We start from the raw sequence: 17,524 nt of genomic DNA on the forward strand, positions 1-17,524 counted from the left end.
TATTTTGTTTGAGGAAGAGTAAGAAGACCAGTAGTGATAGAGTATGAAGGGGACAGGGGGGTAAAATATAAGAAAACTAGGTTCTTTGTTATAATAGGAAGGAGACAGATTAGGAAGAATTTTCTTTGAGAGTTGAACCAGTGGTCTTTCAGAGGGTGAGGGTCCTCTGCCTAAGTGTGATGGTCCAGTCTAATAATGGAGTGAGAGACACTGTATGCTCAATCCCACATGTGTAAGCATCACACAGTGTTCTGCCATGGCATGGAGGTTGGTTTATTTTATAGGTTCAGTGAGTACATGCTTTTCCGGCACACAATCAATTTTCTACATACATGTTTCCATAGAACTTAACAACAGATGTGTAGCCTAAGGAGATAGTCAATGAAACATTGTTGCTATAGATGAATGACTTAAGTAGAGTAATTTGGAAGTTAGTCCCTCTTGACCTAGGGGGAATCATTGTTACTTTTGGTCAGCTTTCACAATCAGTCACAATTACTTAGAAGATGAATAACAAAACATTTCGTAGCTAGGTACATGGTTAGTGGGCAATTTAATGACAGACCAAATTTGGGGTTTTCCTCAATTTCCAAGTCACATTTTTCTTGTGTTTCACTTGGGTACTTGGAGATGTTGCTCTGGCTATTGTAACATAACAAACCAGCAAAGTGTGTCCTGTCAACCTGGGCTTGAAGGTAATTGATGTTCTTGGCTTGCCTGGCTTGTAATGGGAGTGAATGTAACTCTGTGGCAAGGGAAAGGAGAGAGGTTATGGGTATTGATCTTTAGGTTTTAATTCTGTGAATGTAGTATTTTAGCATAATAATCTGGTGGGATTAAGGTGGGATATATGTTTATTCTATAAGTCTTTGCTCTTATATTATTTCTCCTGTATTGAGGAGGGAACAATAATCATAATAAGTTCATTAGTAAGGGAAGTTGGCTAGAGAGAAGTCCCAGAGGGGAATCAGTGGGGGCCTCATTTTCAGGGGGTTGCCTTGCAGCCCCCATCTCCCAAACTGTGACTTTACCAGTCAGTGGGGTTTTGTCAGCTTCCTATAAGTATATGTCAAACAGAGAAATTATCTTTGAACCTAGAGTTGAAAGGAATTACCTAAACAACTGGAACTTATTGAATAGTTTAGGTGTTGTGGTCAGGTCTGCATTTTAGGAAAATTAATTTGGCAGCTGAGTGGACGATGGGCTGTAGTAGAGAAAGACTTGTGGTAGGGAGACTACCCAGCAGATATTATAATAATTCAGTTGTGAGATGATGAGGGCTTGTACCAGGATGGATGTAGTATCAGAAGAGAAGGGACATATATTAGAGGAATCATGAAGGTAAAAATGGCAGGTCTTGATTGTTTATTGGCTATGGAGGGGTGAGAGAAAGTAGGGGTTGGGACACTTCGTTTGGAAGTCTGGTTACTGGGATGTTGATAGTATCCTCAATGGTAATAGGAAAGTCTGGCCTCAGACACTTCTAACTGTGCCACCCTGGGCACATCACTTAACTCCAATTATTTAGCCCATACCAGTCTTTTGCCTTAGAATAAATAGTATCAATTCTAAGACAAAAGGTAAGACTTTAAAAAACACAGTAATAGAGAAGTTAGGAAGTTCAGTTTTGAATATGTTGAATTTAAGATGCCTATAGGACATCCAATTTGAGATGTGTGAGAATTTATTTTTCATATATTGTATTCATTTTCCTATCAGAGCAGAAAGGGCCTTTGTAAGTTCCTCTTTATTAAAAAAAATTTTTTTTTTTTTGTGAACCTGAGGCACCCTCTCATAGATTTCAGCTAACAGGAAGGTTCTACAGTGATTTTTTCTTGCAAAATGCAGAACTTCACCTGCCCATCTGTAGGTGTGAAGAGGGGCTCAGGGTTTGATTAACCACTTCCTAATTATCTATTCACCAATTAGGAATGTCTTTGGATCTGCAAGGAAGGAACTGAATAATGCGGTCCCCAAAGTGCATATGGATATTTGGGCTAGGAGTTTCCCAGGTCTTTGAAGAATTTGAGAGAATTGTTTGACCATAACTAGAATTTCTTGACCAGTCACTTAATAAATGATTTTAAATGAAGAAATGCTGCCTCTCAAGAATTTTAATCATTACAGATGTCTTATAGGCAGTTGGAAATGTAAGACTGGAGGTCAAGAGAAAGGTTAGGTCTAGACAAGTAGATCAGTGATCCGTCTGCATAGAGATGATAATTGAAACCATGGGAGCTGATGAGTTCACCAAGTCAAATAGTCTAGAGAGAGAAGAAAAGAAAGTCCATAAGAGAGCCTTGGGAGACCCCTATGGTGAATAGGCATGATAAGGATGAATATCCATCAAAAGATAAACAGAAGTAGTAGTCAGATTATAATAACATTTTTCTGATAACCTAGAGTTTATAGAATATTTTCACTCATTATCTCATTTGAGCCCTGTGAATTTGTAGCAGGAGCAGTGTTATTCCTATTTTACAGATAAGGAAAGTGAGACCAAGAAAGATCACGGGGTCATACATAGGCTTGGAGCTGGAGCTGGAGCTGGAAGGGACCTCAGAAGCCATGTAGGACCCTCATTTTACAAGTGGGAAGACTGAGGCAGAGAGGGACTAAACATTCTGTTTAGGGTCACAGAAGTAAAGGAAAGAGTTGCTTTCCACACTACCCATACTACCACCTGATGAAACAACCACTTCAAGGTAACATAGCTAGTAAGAGGTATGAACAGAATATAAATCCAGGTCTCCAGATTCCCTATTCAGGATTTTCCCCATTATATTAAATGGCCTTCCAAGGGTTTAGGAATTCATAAACTCTATTCTTTCCTAAGTATAATTGAGAGAAGACCTTTTCTGATTCTTCTGGATCCCTCTCTTGGATTTCTACAGAATTTTTCCTCTTCTCTTACCTTTGATGTGCTCTTAGCCTATAAGCCCTAGAACACGACCCTTTCCAGGTTCATGCCTGCTCATCTTGAATTTGGCTAAATAATACATATCATTTGACTCTGGGCCTGGAGTGAGCTTTCTATATAATTAAATGTGCCATTGCCAAGGGCTGTATTCTGCTGTTTCAGGGAAATTCCCAGGCTCATTCCTATGTGACTGCCTGTATTTAGTAATTCCATCCTCCCCTTCCCCACCCTATCCCATTTTGGAGACAGAAGAATCCTTATTTTTAACTGGGCAGGGTCTTGCCCAGATGAAGAGGAGCTGTCACTCTTGGACTGGAATCCTCTGTCTCAAGGAGTGAGTATCTCTCCTAAGGCTAGGCTCCCTTGGACTTTGGGGCACAGAGATATAATAAAGAACACAGTCGCTGGAAATGCTAATAGCAAGATGGTTTTTGATTGTCTTGGTGAAGACTGTAACTGGAATCCAATGCCAACTTCATTCTAATACTGAGCTCTTATTCTGCTGGGCTAAGCAACTCCTGAGCCAGAGAGATGCTTTCACATGAATGATGTTTGTGCCTCCTGAACCTTGGCAAAGCTTGGTTCATTATCTACTCCAAATATAATATCTTTTTTTGAAAGGAGTGATGAATAACCAGCCAGGCACTCCATACAGATAAGGTTGACTGGAAGGAACTCAAAAGTCATAATTTCTCTTTGCTTCTGTCCCTGGGCTCACTTTGGGAATGGCGGATTCCTGCCATTATTGTATCTGGATCCTTTCTGTTTAGTAGTTTATATATTGTTTGATCAGCTGGCTCAGAAAATAGCTAGAAAGTCAAGAAGGAAGATGGAAGAGACTTGGTAGAGGAGAAGGACAGACGCTAAATGTCTCAACTGACTTTCAAAAGGCCTGTAGGGTTAAGGGTCCAGGGGCTACTATTCTGCTGACCTTTTGTTAACAAATCAAAAAAATTCAGTTCAGTTCAATAGCTACTTATTTAAGTGTCCATTGTGTTCAGAATTCTTTGCTCCACACTGGGAATAAATTGATGAAAAATAGCATGTTCCTTCCCTCAAGGAGTCTACAGTCAGGTAGGGGATGTTTATTATTCAAAATGACCATGCGAAGTAGAAAGTCTTGTTTGAATGAGAAAATTTATGAGGCATCTAGTCTGGGATTAGGATCTCCTAGAGTCAATGAGTTCTTTTTGTTTTAAACCCTTACCTTTGGTCTTGGAGTCAATAAGGCAGAAGAGTGGTAAGGGCTAGGCAATGGGGGTCAAGTGACTTGCCCAGGGTCACACATCTGGGAAGTATCTGAGGTCAAATTTGAACCCAGGACCTCCTGTCTCTAGGCCTGACTCTCAATCCACTGAGCCACCCAGATACCCCCTAGAGTCAATGAGTTGTGATAGATCTAAACTGTTTATATTTTCTTAACAGGAAAGAGTAAAGGAAGGAACCTCAGCAAAAAGCATTCTTAAGTATCATCAAATAACTGCTCTATTTCAGGACCTCTAACAGTCATTTCCTTGCAGCCATTTATCTCTGATGGTCAGGTTATTGCAGAGACTTCTGTAGAAAATAAATGAGGAGAGCAGGCAGTCTGGGGTAATAGGATCTAAGAATTTAGAGTTAACAGACCTGAGTTCCAGTCTTGAACTGACCATGGGCAAGTGATACTCTTTCCAACCTTGATTTCCTGTCTCATCCCCTCTTCAAACTTCCCTCTTTGTATTGATGGCACCGCTATCCTTCTGACCTCCCAGATTTACAAACTTAATCATTGTCTTTCTCCTTGCTTACTCTCCCTCATCCCAGGCATCCGATTAGTTGACAACTCTTGCTGTTTCAGCCTTTGCACCATCTCTTGCTTCTGACCTTTCTCTTCACTCACACATAGCCATCATCATCATAGTTCAGGCCCCATCACCTCTTGTCTAGCTTATTAAAATGGCCACGTTGGGGTTTATGGGATGTCCAAGGAGGGCTAGCACCACTGGGGTGATGTTGTGAGTTCTTTATAGTGTTGCTCATCCACCTTTGGTGTCCTCTTTTACCTAACTCTTGCCTGTGGCATCATGAAGCTATAGCACATGCAGTGGAGATTCAGAGAGGTCAAGGGACAAGATCACACAGAAGATGAGTAGCAGAACTAGGAATAGAGTTCAGGTCCTCAGGTCCCCTCCATTATCATAACAAGCCCTTCTATTCTTTTATAAAATGGAATGATTTTATGATTAAATTGGTATATTGGGCTTCATAGGCTCTAATATTCTGCAAGGAGATTTTATCTTGCTTAGGTCAGAGTGTGACTGGTGGGACCTTATGCCAATTAGGGACCATTTCTGTCCTAAATAATTTTATTTCCACTTTGTTTTGCCTGCGCTAATCCTTTCTACATTCTCCTCTCACTCTGTTGGTCATCACCTTCTTTTTCTGACCTCTGGAAAACAGAGCAAGCCCTACTAACTATTTTCCTTGCCCTCAAATCTCCTCTCTTCCTCTTCCCTCCTCTTTTCTTTGCCCTGTTCCCTAATGAACTGATCTAATTACTTAACCAACAGACCTAAGCAGGTGACATTAATTGCCTTCTCTTTGAGTCTTCCTGTCATCCCAATAGCATTAGGCTTTCAGAGAAGGTGTTCCAGCTGTCTGCATCCTTACAATTATCCCAATCACATGCCACTGACCCAAGAAGGCTTCCTCCAGGGATGGCTAGCTCAACAGAGTAAGGACTGAGTTAATGATCAGAAGGGTAATTCCCAGACGGTTCCTAAGGCACTTGTGCCAACATAGAGGAAGGTTGTTTCATCCATAGCCTAGGGAAAGATAAAACACTTGAAGGGAAAGTGGGAGAGAATTCTAGCCTGGGAAGGGAGGAGAAACAGCAATAGCTTCTTCTAGTGGGCTGAAGAAGGTAGGAGCATAGATGAAATCTTTTTTAGGATGCCTATAGCTCAGGGGTAGGTCTGGGATTGAAGCATTGAGGGATGAATTGAGGGTACATATAATGGTCCTCTTCCTGATGTCAATTTCCTGGAAATGAGAATGGGTCCTAAATACCCCAAGAAGCCTAGACAGATTTTAAAGAATCATACAAATGTGGTAATGATAGTGATGATAAAGCATTTGTAATACTTTTTGAAACTTCCCCCTAAGGCTCAAGTAGGCAAATCTATACATTTAATACTTAAGGCATAATATTTCTCTAAAACCCTACTTTGTAAATTTATTGAAAGACTCTTAGAATTTCAGAGTTGGAGGGGACTTGGAGCATATGAAATTTAGAGACAGAGGGGAATTTGGAAATGATTTAATCTAATCTCTTCATTTAATAAAGGAGTAAATCAAAGGCTAGACATGTGATTTGTTGAAGGTCACAGAGGTAGTAAATGACAGGTTCTGACTTCGAATCTTTAGAGGCCATTTAGTACAATCTATACTTGATTAATAATTCTTTAAAAACACCTCTTACTTTTTGTCTTAGTAAGCACTCTAAAGCAGAAAGGCAAGGACTAGGCAAACAGGGTTAAGTGACTGGCCTTGATCACATAGCTGGGAAGTAGCTGAATCCAGATTTGAACCCAGGTCCTCTAATCTCCAGACCTAGTACTCTATCCACTGTGTCACTTAGCTGACCCTAATGAATAATTCTTGATAGGTGTCCATTCAGCCTCTTCTTAAAGACCTTTCATATTGGGAAAACTCACTACATCTTCTTAAGGGCTCTAAAATGTTGGAATTTGGAAAAGTCATTATATATAAATACTTTTAAGTGAACAGGCACTCATATAGGGTACAGATGTGGACAGAACATTTGCTATCTGCTGCTCCTCAGCAGAAGTCATGTCTGATTTCTACCTCCAGTTACCTAATGTCTTGTTACTTAATTCTTAGTTCAACACCCACTAGGAATGCTGTAGTTTATAAGTCTCTCTCCTGCCAGAAGGTCTATATAGCTATTTTGTCAATACATTTGGCCACATTTATCAATTTCTAAGGTTTAATACCCTGTAGATTATGGGTGATGGCTTTTTTCAATCTCATAGTAGAATAGTAGGTTAGCCTCCTACTATTCTTCAACTATAGTATTCAGCTGAGGTGCTATCTTTAAAGTACTTTGGAAGTGTTGTGATTTGTAAGCCTCTCCCTTCAGCCAGTGTTCTCAGTCAATAGCTATGAAATTTTCTTTGGTCTTTCAAGTCACCTAGTGACTAATAAATTTTTCTCAGTCAGGCTGTAACAGAACACAAAAATGTCAAGGATGAAATAAATTTTGCCCTTTGAACTTTTTTATTAACTGTATTGAGCTCTACTATCTTCCCTGAGTCTCAACTCAATTGTCATTATATTATTAATAGAAGTCCCTTCTAGTTTTTAGGCCTTATCATACTCTTAAGCTAAATTAATATTCTTTGTGGTTCACTTAAACAAAACATGAGTCAAATAACCCTGGAGTAAGGAAACTTTAACTTCATCTCATAAATTATCTCTGTTCCATTCACATAGCAGTATCTGTATTGGCTAGAAAATTTGAAAAACAGTTAGCCCCTATCTCACTTTCCTCTAATAATACTTTATTGTCTTATCACTTTCCATGTTTCCCTATACTTGTATAATCTCCTGTGGCCCTACAATTATGAGATATAGTAAATTCTTCTCCCCCTTTTTACTTCCTTAGAACCTTCTTCTTTTCCTCTTCTCTCTTGTCCTCTACTCGCCTCTCCTTTCCTCTCATCTCTTCTCCTTTCCTTTCCTCTCCCCTTCTTTAAATTCTTCCCCTCCTCACCCCTAACCCTCCCCTCATTTTCTTTCCTTTTTTTCTCTCTCTTTCAAAGAGGACATTGCACAATTGTACCTTTGGACAATAAAAGTATGGCATGATGGAAAGGAATTAAAGTTAGGAGACCTCCCTGGGTTTCCATTGTAGGGAATAAGGATGGAGGATCCCATTTGAGATGAGAAATTGTATGGTCTCTCTTAGTAAAGTGATTCATTGATAGGCCTGATGGTCTCATCTGAAGCTCAGCCTAGGCCCATTCAAAGAGGTCATGTGTAATCAAGAAACCTTGAAAGCAAGGATGTAAAAAGGTTTGGAAGGAGATTTGGAGTTGGGGGGATTTGGTATTACTTGAATGGCAGTCTGGTCTGTCCCAGACTAGTGACCCCTTGAATACAGATCTTTGTACTCCTTGCTTCTCCATTCCTTCTCCTGAGCCTTCAACAGAAATAGAGAGAGGTTGGCAGGGAGCTTCAATGATTCCTTAGATTTGGCAGTTGCAAAAGATGGAGGTGCTTCTGTTAATTGCTATGTCTATAAACCCATCTGTTTTATGGGTTATATGACTGTGGGTCAAAGTCTCTTGGTGGTGGAGATTTTTAGAACCATGCTAATCTTGTTTCAAGGATGGGAAGGGTAAGAAGGCAATGCCTTCCATGACCTATGGTGCTCCTTGGGAAGTTTGTATTTCATCACAGAATGACAGAGCTGGATGGGTGCTCTGAGTCCTTATTCAACCCTCAGCTTTTACCTCAAAGCCAACTAAAGTTCAGAGGAGGGATATGATATGCCAAGGCCACACATGATCCAGGGCATGCCCTCAGGCCAACTAAATCCCAGTCCAGGACTCTGCATACTCTGCATTTCTGACTCGTATGTTGTAACTGATATGAACCCTGGATCTTGTTTAGTCCTAGGGAATTTTGCTATAGATGACCCAAGTCTCTTAACATTTTAATTGTAGTGTATTTCTTTGTGAAAAGAGGAGAAAAGGAAAGAAACAAACATTTACTAAATGCCTACTATGTGTCAGGAACTATGCTAAATGCTTTACAAATATTATGTTACTTGATCAATTATAGCAGAATGGTTTTATGTCTTGGGAGACTGCCACTAGGCTTAACATGCGGTCAATGGTATGTTTCTTTCTCTTCCACCAGCTTTTTAATGGCCAGTCCTCAATCTTTTCCACCAGTGCCATAATTAAGGTTGGGTCATAAGAGTTTTGCCTCAGGCTACTAACCTTTAAAGGGTACTGACAAAGTCAGGGTTCCTTTAGCTGCAAGGAAACAACTGAAATTGGTGCCTAGTTAGCAAGCATGATTAAATAAAATAGAAAACTACCAGATTGTGACTTGTCTTAACTGTGACACCCCATGTGAGCTCCCCAGCTCTGAATTAGAATAGTTTTATCTGTCTCCTTGTCTCCCCTTCTACATATTAATATTTTTTTTGAAAAATATTGATTTGAGAAAATATTCCATATTGTTTATCCCCAGTGTATTTTGTGAAGGTTGTCTTGCCTGGCCTTGAACCTTCACTTCTCCTAGATGACAATATAATACAACAGAAAGAGACTTGGATTTGAAGTTAAAGGACCTGAGTTCCATTAACCATTGACCAGTTACTTCCTTTCTTTTTTTTTTAACCCATACTTTCCATCTTAGAGTCGATACTGCCAATACTGGTTCCAAGGCAGAAGAGTGGTAAGGGCTAGGCAGTTGGGGTTAAGTGACTTGCTCAGGGTCACACATCTGGGAAATGTCTGAGGTCATATTTGGACCTAGGATCACCCCCCATCTCTAGGCCTGGCTCTCAATCCACTGAACTACTCAGCTGCCCCCCAGTTACTTCCTTTCTGAGAGGGCTTAGAACCAGAAGTTACCTTGGAGACCTAGAGTGGTCTGCTAGTGTGTGTTGTGTGTATAACATGGAGCTCCCTGTGGTGAGTGGTCTCTCATCTCTCATTGTAGGAGGGGGGTGTTGTGGCCCTCTTCAAGATCTGCCGGCAGGACTGTTTCCGGTGCCTATATCCACAGACGTTACGGACCCTTGCTTCCATCTGTTGTGTAGAGGAAGGCATTCACCAGCTGGAAAAGGTACCCTCTCTCTGAGCATTGCTGTATAGAAATGGGCATTTAGGAGAAAAGTGGGAGAAGGGGTGGGGGTAGGACTTTGGTGCTGCTACAATCCATGGATTTTGTTGACATGGTGCCTGGTGGAGAAGCTCCAAGACTTTTAATCTTATTTCCTGACTCCCTCAGGGCTGGGCAGGGATGATCATATTTCTCCCAACATCTTCCTTTACAAGATGAGGAAATGTGGGGTAAATTATAATGTATTTAGGTGAGTTTGAGATTAATTTAATAACCAGATACAAAGAATTTAAAGTAATAGATGAGTATAATCTGAAGGAAGACCTTTCATAGACCATGGGATTGTGACTTTACAACTGTGCAATGTGATGAGTTTATTAATGACTTAGATAAAGACAAAGATGGCCTACTCATAAAATTTGTGGATGTTTATCTACATTTAATATCCCATTAAGTTGGATTGAGTGTTTGGAGGGGTAATGGTCCTGCTCCTAGGGTCCTGATCAGATAGTAGCTGTATACCACATTTCAAGGACTTGACACCCAAAGCTGGACTAGAGGTATGGGAATTAAGATCACAGGATCATAGATTTGGAACCGAAATGCAGCTTAGAGGCCATAATATCCAAGCCCCTCATTTTTAAATGAGGAAACAGGCACAGAGGAGTCTAGACTTGACCAAAGTTGAGTAGCCAAATCTAGAACTTGAATCCAGGTGCTTCAATAGCAAATTCAGTGCTTTTCCCATTGGGCAATCCTGCTTTCTCCAGAAATTTATATATGAAATGGATGGGAGCACAGGGACTCAATCATTGGATTTCCATAACTGTCTTCAAGCTTTTCTATCTTCCCAGCATTCCTATGGATTCTTCCCTCATTAGAATAGGTCAGGATCTCCTGGCTTGGAGGAAAAAAAGAGCAGGTCTTGAGGGAGAGCTACTTTATGCAATGTTCTTATCCAACTTCATCAGAAATGTGGGGAATCAATTCTTGACTTTAGTTTAGAGATAAGGAAATATTTATCTTCTTCTTTTCCTTCAAGAGATGAGAGTACAGATGCATGATACTGCATATATCGTCAGAAGAGGTCATTGTGTCAGTTGGTTGTGCATTTATTAAGTGCCCACTATGTGCACTGTGCTAAGAGATTTACAAATATCTCATTTGATCTTCACAACAACCCTGGGAAGTAGGTGTTATTATTACTTCCCATTTTATTGTTAAGGAAACTGAGGCAAACAGAGGTTAAATGACTTGCCCAAGGTCAAACAGCTGGGAGGTGTCTGAGGTTAGATTTGAACTTGCATCTTCATGACTGGTATTCTATTCACTATGCCATCTAGCTGTCTTAGAAGACAGAAAAAAGGAGAGTATGTCTGGAAATGATTATGATGTAAAAAACAAAAGACAAAAATAAAACTTAATAATATTTTAAAAAAGTAATATGGCAATCATTTCCCTTTTAGCCCCAGTAGAGGCAGCCTGAGGTAATGTAAAGACAACCCAAAAGAGCTGGGCAAATACCAAATCTGTCACTTGCTGCCTGGGTGACTTTGGACAAGTTGTTTAACCTACCTGGACCTCAGTTTTCTCCTCTTTAAAATGAAGTGGATGGTTTAGAGGAACGGTAGAATGATGACTAGAGAAGCTTCCTTCTGGTTCAAATGCCTATGGTTTTCAGAGAAAAGTGATTTCTCTGGGACTAGAGAACATTGCTGGATTGGAAAGGGGAGCACCAAGAGTATCTGAGTGAGTGTGGAACTGCCCAACCAGATGGTGCTGAAGTTTGGGCTGGGGGTAGCCCCTGGAAGCCATCTCTGCCTCTTCTCTCCTCCTACCTGCCATCACAGATAAAGCCCCCCCCCCCATCAGGGCAGGGAGTGATTCTCCAATTCCTTCCAAAGAGTAGTAGGCAGGGAAGGGGGGGTGTATTTGCATAAAGTCTTAGAATTATAGAGTTGCCTGCAAAGATCATCCATCGAATCATGAATAATGGGAGGAAAGATGAACATGAACTCCTGTTTGCTAACATCAGAGCACCCCTGTCAGCTGTTCCTGGTGAACTCAGCCCTCCTGGTGCACAAAAGACTCACTTTCCAGAGCTGAATGACAACCCTCTTCAGGGTAATAATAGGTAGTTTTGTCATTACAGGGACAGCCAAGGGTCCCCAATCAGAGGCCCTGAATGCAAACAACAGCTCTACCTCTGGGACCCAAATCAGCTGGCTCCACAGAGAGGGTTCTAGGAAAAGCAGGCTATGTATTCCCTCATTTCTCACAACATTTCTGATTTCTGATCTCTAAGACAGAAAGACAAGGGCTAAGTAAATGAGATCCAGAGATGTGCCCAGGGTCACACAGTGTTTGAGGCCAGTGTTTGGACTTTTGACCTTCCCAAGTCATGGTCCCCAATTCTTTCTCTCTTCCTGTCTATCCCCATCCTAAGCTTGGGAAATCTGTTGGAGCAGAGGAGAGCTCACTGGTATGTAGGGGGAGAAGAGGATCCTTGACCCACAGGGAGTATTGAGAAGGAAGGTTTGGGTAGGAAGCTGGTGACTAAGGGCTCTGAGGGGAGCTTTAGTTGCCTCACTTCATAGGATGATAGGTGTGAAACTGGAAGATCTTTTAGAGATCACTTAGTTCAGTTGCTTCATTTTAGAGACGAGGAGATGGAGATTCAGAAAAATGGAATGAATTGCCCAAGTGATTTGAACACAGGTCTCCTGACCTAAAATCTGGTGCTCTCTCCACTAGGATGTTGAGAACTCCACCTTTTAATGAGTGCAGGGCATCAGGCTTGATGAAGACAGACAATTTGGTGAAGTGGCATGAGCCTAGGAGGATCTGAGCTTAAGCTCTAATTTTGCCACTAACTGACTCTGTGATGTTGGACAAGTCCCTTGTCTGCTCCAGAGATGTTTTTGTCCTCTCTAAAATGAAGAGACTTGGACCAGGTGATCCCAAGATCTCTCCCAAATGAAACATTCTATGCTTCTTTTAGTTCAGCCTACCAGAATCCACTTGTTGGCATCATAGTCAGTCGATCATCCTTGAACACCTGTATGGTGGGGAGTTCACTACCTCTAAAAATGTAGGCCATTGATGGGCAGCTGTGCTTGCTAAGTGCCCTTGAGGTTTCCAGGCTTTTCACTCCTCCATCTTCTCTTATCTCACCCTAAAGAGTAGGGTCCTGTTGGTCCCAATACACCAAATCTTGGGTTCTAGCTCTTTCCACCTCCCTTCCTTTTTTCTGCAGTCCCTATAAGAGCTGTAGGAGGTAGGGATATGAGGCCAATATGCACATCAGAATGGGAGATCCCTTTTTACATGCGATGAATGTCATTAGCAATGTTTCTTCTAGTGTCTGAGAGCTGTTAGCAGACCAGCCTGCAGCCCCAGACTGATATGGCCAGAGATCATTTAGTACTAGAATCAATCAAGTAAAATTGAATTAATCTGATGCATATTAATGCCATGCCCAAATTGCTGTGTATGTGGCAATTAGCCCTGAACACTGAATAGTTTTCATAAATAACTGTAATTAGGATTAGCTTTACAGCAGCCAACCCAAGTTTTAATTTTTTTCTTCTCTCTCTTCATTCACTGGTATCTTTAAAAAGGATTTGAGTGACTAGTCCCACCGCCATTCCTTGTTCAGTTTAATTCTCATCCAGCCTGATGCCCTGCACTCATTAAAAGGTGGAGTTCTCAACAGCTGGGGCTCCTTGTCAAATTTCGTCCTCCCCAGGCTGTAGCAGTAGTCTTCCTACTGACTGTACCCTTGCTCTCTGGTGTCCTGAGATGGAGAGGAAGTGCAGTTAAAGACAGTGGTGGCCTTGGGGAGCCCAGATAGATGATCCTCCAGGGCTGAACCATTGTCCTTGCCTCAGGACAGGGAGAAGACCCATCATGCTAAGCCATTTTGTGAGTAACTCTTGAAACAAATGTGAATATTACAAAAGATCCCTAGATCTGATAGCAGAAGACTAAATTTCAAGATCCTAGGACAAGTTACTTTGTAATCCTTGGACCTCAGTTTTTTCTTCTGTGAAATGGAGTTGTACTAATTTCTAATTCTGTTTTTAATTCTAATTCCATTTCTACTTGTAAGTATTTTTAGCTCTCAATCCTGGAACCCTATAAGATGATGATCTCAAGGTCCTTTCTACTGCTGACATTCTGTGATCTCATCCTGGAGGTCCCTGCCAATTTAGACCCAATCAGCCTCTTTTCTTCCTTTCCTCCTTGACTTTGTGCCTCCATCTCTTCCATCCTTTAATTCTATAATCTAATAAACACTTATTAAACACCTCCCATGTGCTGGGATTTATGCTGGGCACTGCTGCCTATAGCTCAATTCCTGGGTCACCCAGATGCTGTTGACTGAAACTAGTGTTATGTCCATTCCTTCATCCAGTCTCCTATCTTAGGACAATCCAGCATTGTTAGAACTCAAAGGGACTATGGTGATCATCTGGAACAATCTCTTCACTTTATAGATGAAGAAACTAAGACCTGGGGAATTGGAAATGATTTGCCAAAGGCCACACAAGTGATGAGTTACAGAAATTCAAGTTGAGTTTTCATCTTCTGATTTGAAGTCTGACATTCTTTCCATAGGATTATGTAGTTTGCCTTCTAGGGCTATGAAACTGTCCTGGCCATCCCAGCCCTCCTTCTTCAGATGAGGGGTCCAGAGGACCAGTAGAGGGGTAAACCTTATAGAATTATAAAACCCCAGAGTTGGAAGGGGTCCCAGAAGGCACAGAGTCCAATCCATCTCTGAATAGGATTCCCCTTTACCACCTCGATAGTATTCCACCACCATCATATACCACAGTTTGTTCAGCCATTCCCCAAATCATGGACATCTCTTCAATTTCTTATTCCTTGCCACCACAAAAAGAGCTGCTATAAATATTTTTGTACAAGTAGGTTCTCTCCCCCCTTTTTTATTTCTTTAGGATACTGATCTAGTAGTGGTCTTACAGGATCAAAGGATGCACTGTTTTATAAGGCTAGACATTTTGTAAAGCTTAAATCACTATATAAATGCTAGCTATAATTGTTGTTGTTATAATTATTAGAATTCTGAGAATGAGTCATGAGAAATAGATATGGGCTGGCAAAAGGGAAGGGGAAGGAAGATGAACAATTTAAATGATTGTGCTAATTGGAAAGTGACAGTGATGGAAAAGAAGAGCATCAATAATACATTAAAAATAATTTGCCATATCAGTGTGATGGGCTACCAGTTGAGCATGAGAGAGAGAGAGAGAGAGAGAGAGAGAGAGAGAGAGAGAGAGAGAGAGAGAGAGAGAGAGAGAGAGAGAGACAGGAAGAGAAGGCTATAAAATATATCTGTAGAGGGGAAGTTCAGTGGATAGAGAGGCAAGTCTAGAGACAAGGAGGTCCTGGGTTCAAATCTGGATTTAGACACTGCCTATGTGACCCCAGGAAAGCCACTTAGCCACCAAATGCCTAGCCTTAGCCTCTCTTCTATCTTCGAATTGACATTAAATAAGACAACCAAAGTCCCAACTTTTCTTTCTTTATCTTGGACTCTGATTCCTGGCATTCGCCCTGCAACATTCTTCTGGAGTGTTCAGCCTTTGTGCCCACCCACTCAATGTCCGCCTGCCAACTGGGGCAGGCAGGGTGCTCTCATGCTAGTAATTGAGCACTTCATCAACATCTATTTCTTGCTAATTGGACCCTCTGAGTCTTCAGTAGGCAATGAAATTAATATTTAATGTATTAGTTCACTCTGATTCATCCTCATTTCCTATAGATCCTGTTACTTTGGTTAATTAGAGGAGCCAGGCCCTGGATCTATAAGCTGTTGCGTTATTCTCTATCCTTCCCATGTTCCTTCTGGCCCCAATGAGGGCAGGACCAGGGCCTTGTATACCTAATTGAATTAAGTTAAATTGTGTGCTCTTGGGTTCCAGCTTCAGACAGGCTGCATTGGGAAGAGAATGCATTAGACCATCCATGTGACTTTGTGCAAGTCTTTTCAACTTCCCTGGCCTCAGTTTCTTCATCTATAAAGTAAAAGGTTTGACTAGTTGAGCTACAAAGTCCCTTCCACCTCTGGCATCATGATTTCTCAAAAATGAAAAGGGTTGGACAAGATCATATATTCTAAGAACTGAGGAGCTGGAAGGAGCCTTGGCTTCCATCTTATCTGATACCACTTCTTCCACAAAAGAATCCACACTACTACCTACACAACAGCTTGGAAATATTCAATGAGGTGGTGGAGTTTGTCACCTCTTCAGAAAGCCAGTTCCTCTTGGGGATAGCTCTAATTATTAGAAAGGGCTCCTCGCCCAGAGCCCAAATTTATCTCTTTGCAGAGTCCATGCTTTGCTCTTCATTCTGCCCTCCCTCTGGAGCTAGAAAACCAAACCTAATCACTCTTCTCTGTGGCAGTTTTTTCTTGTACTTAAAGATCTATACATCCTGCTATGAATCTTCTCTTTTCAGGACTAACCATCCTTAGTTTCCAGACTGATCAGATGCTCCTAACTCATGGATTTGAGGTCTTTGATTATTAACACTATACAATCTCCAAGGTCTCTCTGAGCTTTAGCATTGCCCTAAGCCCCTTCTATAATAATAATGGTAGTAGTAGTAGCTAACACACATACATATTTAGCATTTACTATGTGCCAGACACTGTGCTAAGTGCTTTACAATTAATATCTCATTTGATCCTCACAACAGCCCTGAGAGGTAGGTTCTAGTTATCCATATTTTACAGAGTAGGAAACCAAGACAGAAGTTAAGTGATTTGTCCAGGGTCACACACCTAGGAAGTGTCTAAAGCCAGATTCAAACTGTTCCTCTTGACCCTATGTCTAGGACTCTATCCACTGTACCATCTAACTGCCCCTGTCTAGGCTCCATTTTCCTACTCCATAAAAGGACTGGCTGGACTAAAATCTCAACTTTAGACCTGGGGTTCTTCACTCATAGTGTGTGTGTGTGTGTGCGCGTGTGTGTGTGTGCGCGCGCGTGTGTGTGTGTGTGTGTGTGTGTGTGTGTGTGTGTGCAAGCGAGCCAGTCCTTGTGTAGACTGGTGAAGCTTAAGGGTCCTGTCTTTGAATAAGGTATTTAAATATATAAAGTACAACATACAAGATTACAAAGGAAGCCACTAATGTTGAAATGAAGGTGTAATTATTTTCCCATCCAAAATGATTTGGTCCCTTGAAATGTATCCATGAACCCAGATTAAGGACCCCCAGAAAAGATTATTTCTAAGAGTCCTTCCAAGACTGCTGTTTCTGTACTTCTGTAAACAATCCAATTTTCCTTTGGGTCATCATTCCTCTTCCCCTTCTCCAGGACTCCTGTGTGGCTGAATTGTTGATGGAAATACAATGTTGGGAATTAGGGAGTGGATGTCTAGGTCGATGTGCTATAGAACAATCATTGTCAGGTGGGAAGCAGGTGGGGGCTAGAGAAAGATGGACAGAAAGGCTATATATAGTCTGTTGCTGTTGAGTCATACTCTAGAAAATCATTTCCTTCTATATTGATGGAAAGTTGATTAGGATTGTTCAGCTTGACCCCAGAGGGTAGAGAGAAGGGAAGAACATTGGGTAGGTGCTACAGAGAGACCAATTTGGGTTCCATGCCAGTAAAAACCTTCCTAACCATTGGAGCTGTCCCAAAAGTAGTGCCAGTCATCTCTGGAAGGAGCAGATACTTATTGCTAGAGATGTTACTACAGAA

The 17,524-nt window shown here is 41.3% G+C and overlaps 1 protein-coding gene across 1 annotated transcript in view; it reads left to right on the forward strand.

The window, feature by feature from the left end:
* The window catches only part of INSC (INSC spindle orientation adaptor protein), a 172,361-nt gene that overhangs the window by 93,986 nt on the left and 60,851 nt on the right, over positions 1–17,524 (forward strand). The window contains exon 7 of the mRNA XM_007497036.3: positions 9,659–9,784. Coding sequence (XP_007497098.2) covers positions 9,659–9,784 — 126 coding nt within the window. The remainder of the gene's footprint in view (positions 1–9,658; positions 9,785–17,524) is intronic.

Source organism: Monodelphis domestica, chromosome 6, assembly GCF_027887165.1.
Source record: "Monodelphis domestica isolate mMonDom1 chromosome 6, mMonDom1.pri, whole genome shotgun sequence".
Classification (NCBI taxonomy): Eukaryota; Metazoa; Chordata; class Mammalia; order Didelphimorphia; family Didelphidae; genus Monodelphis; species Monodelphis domestica.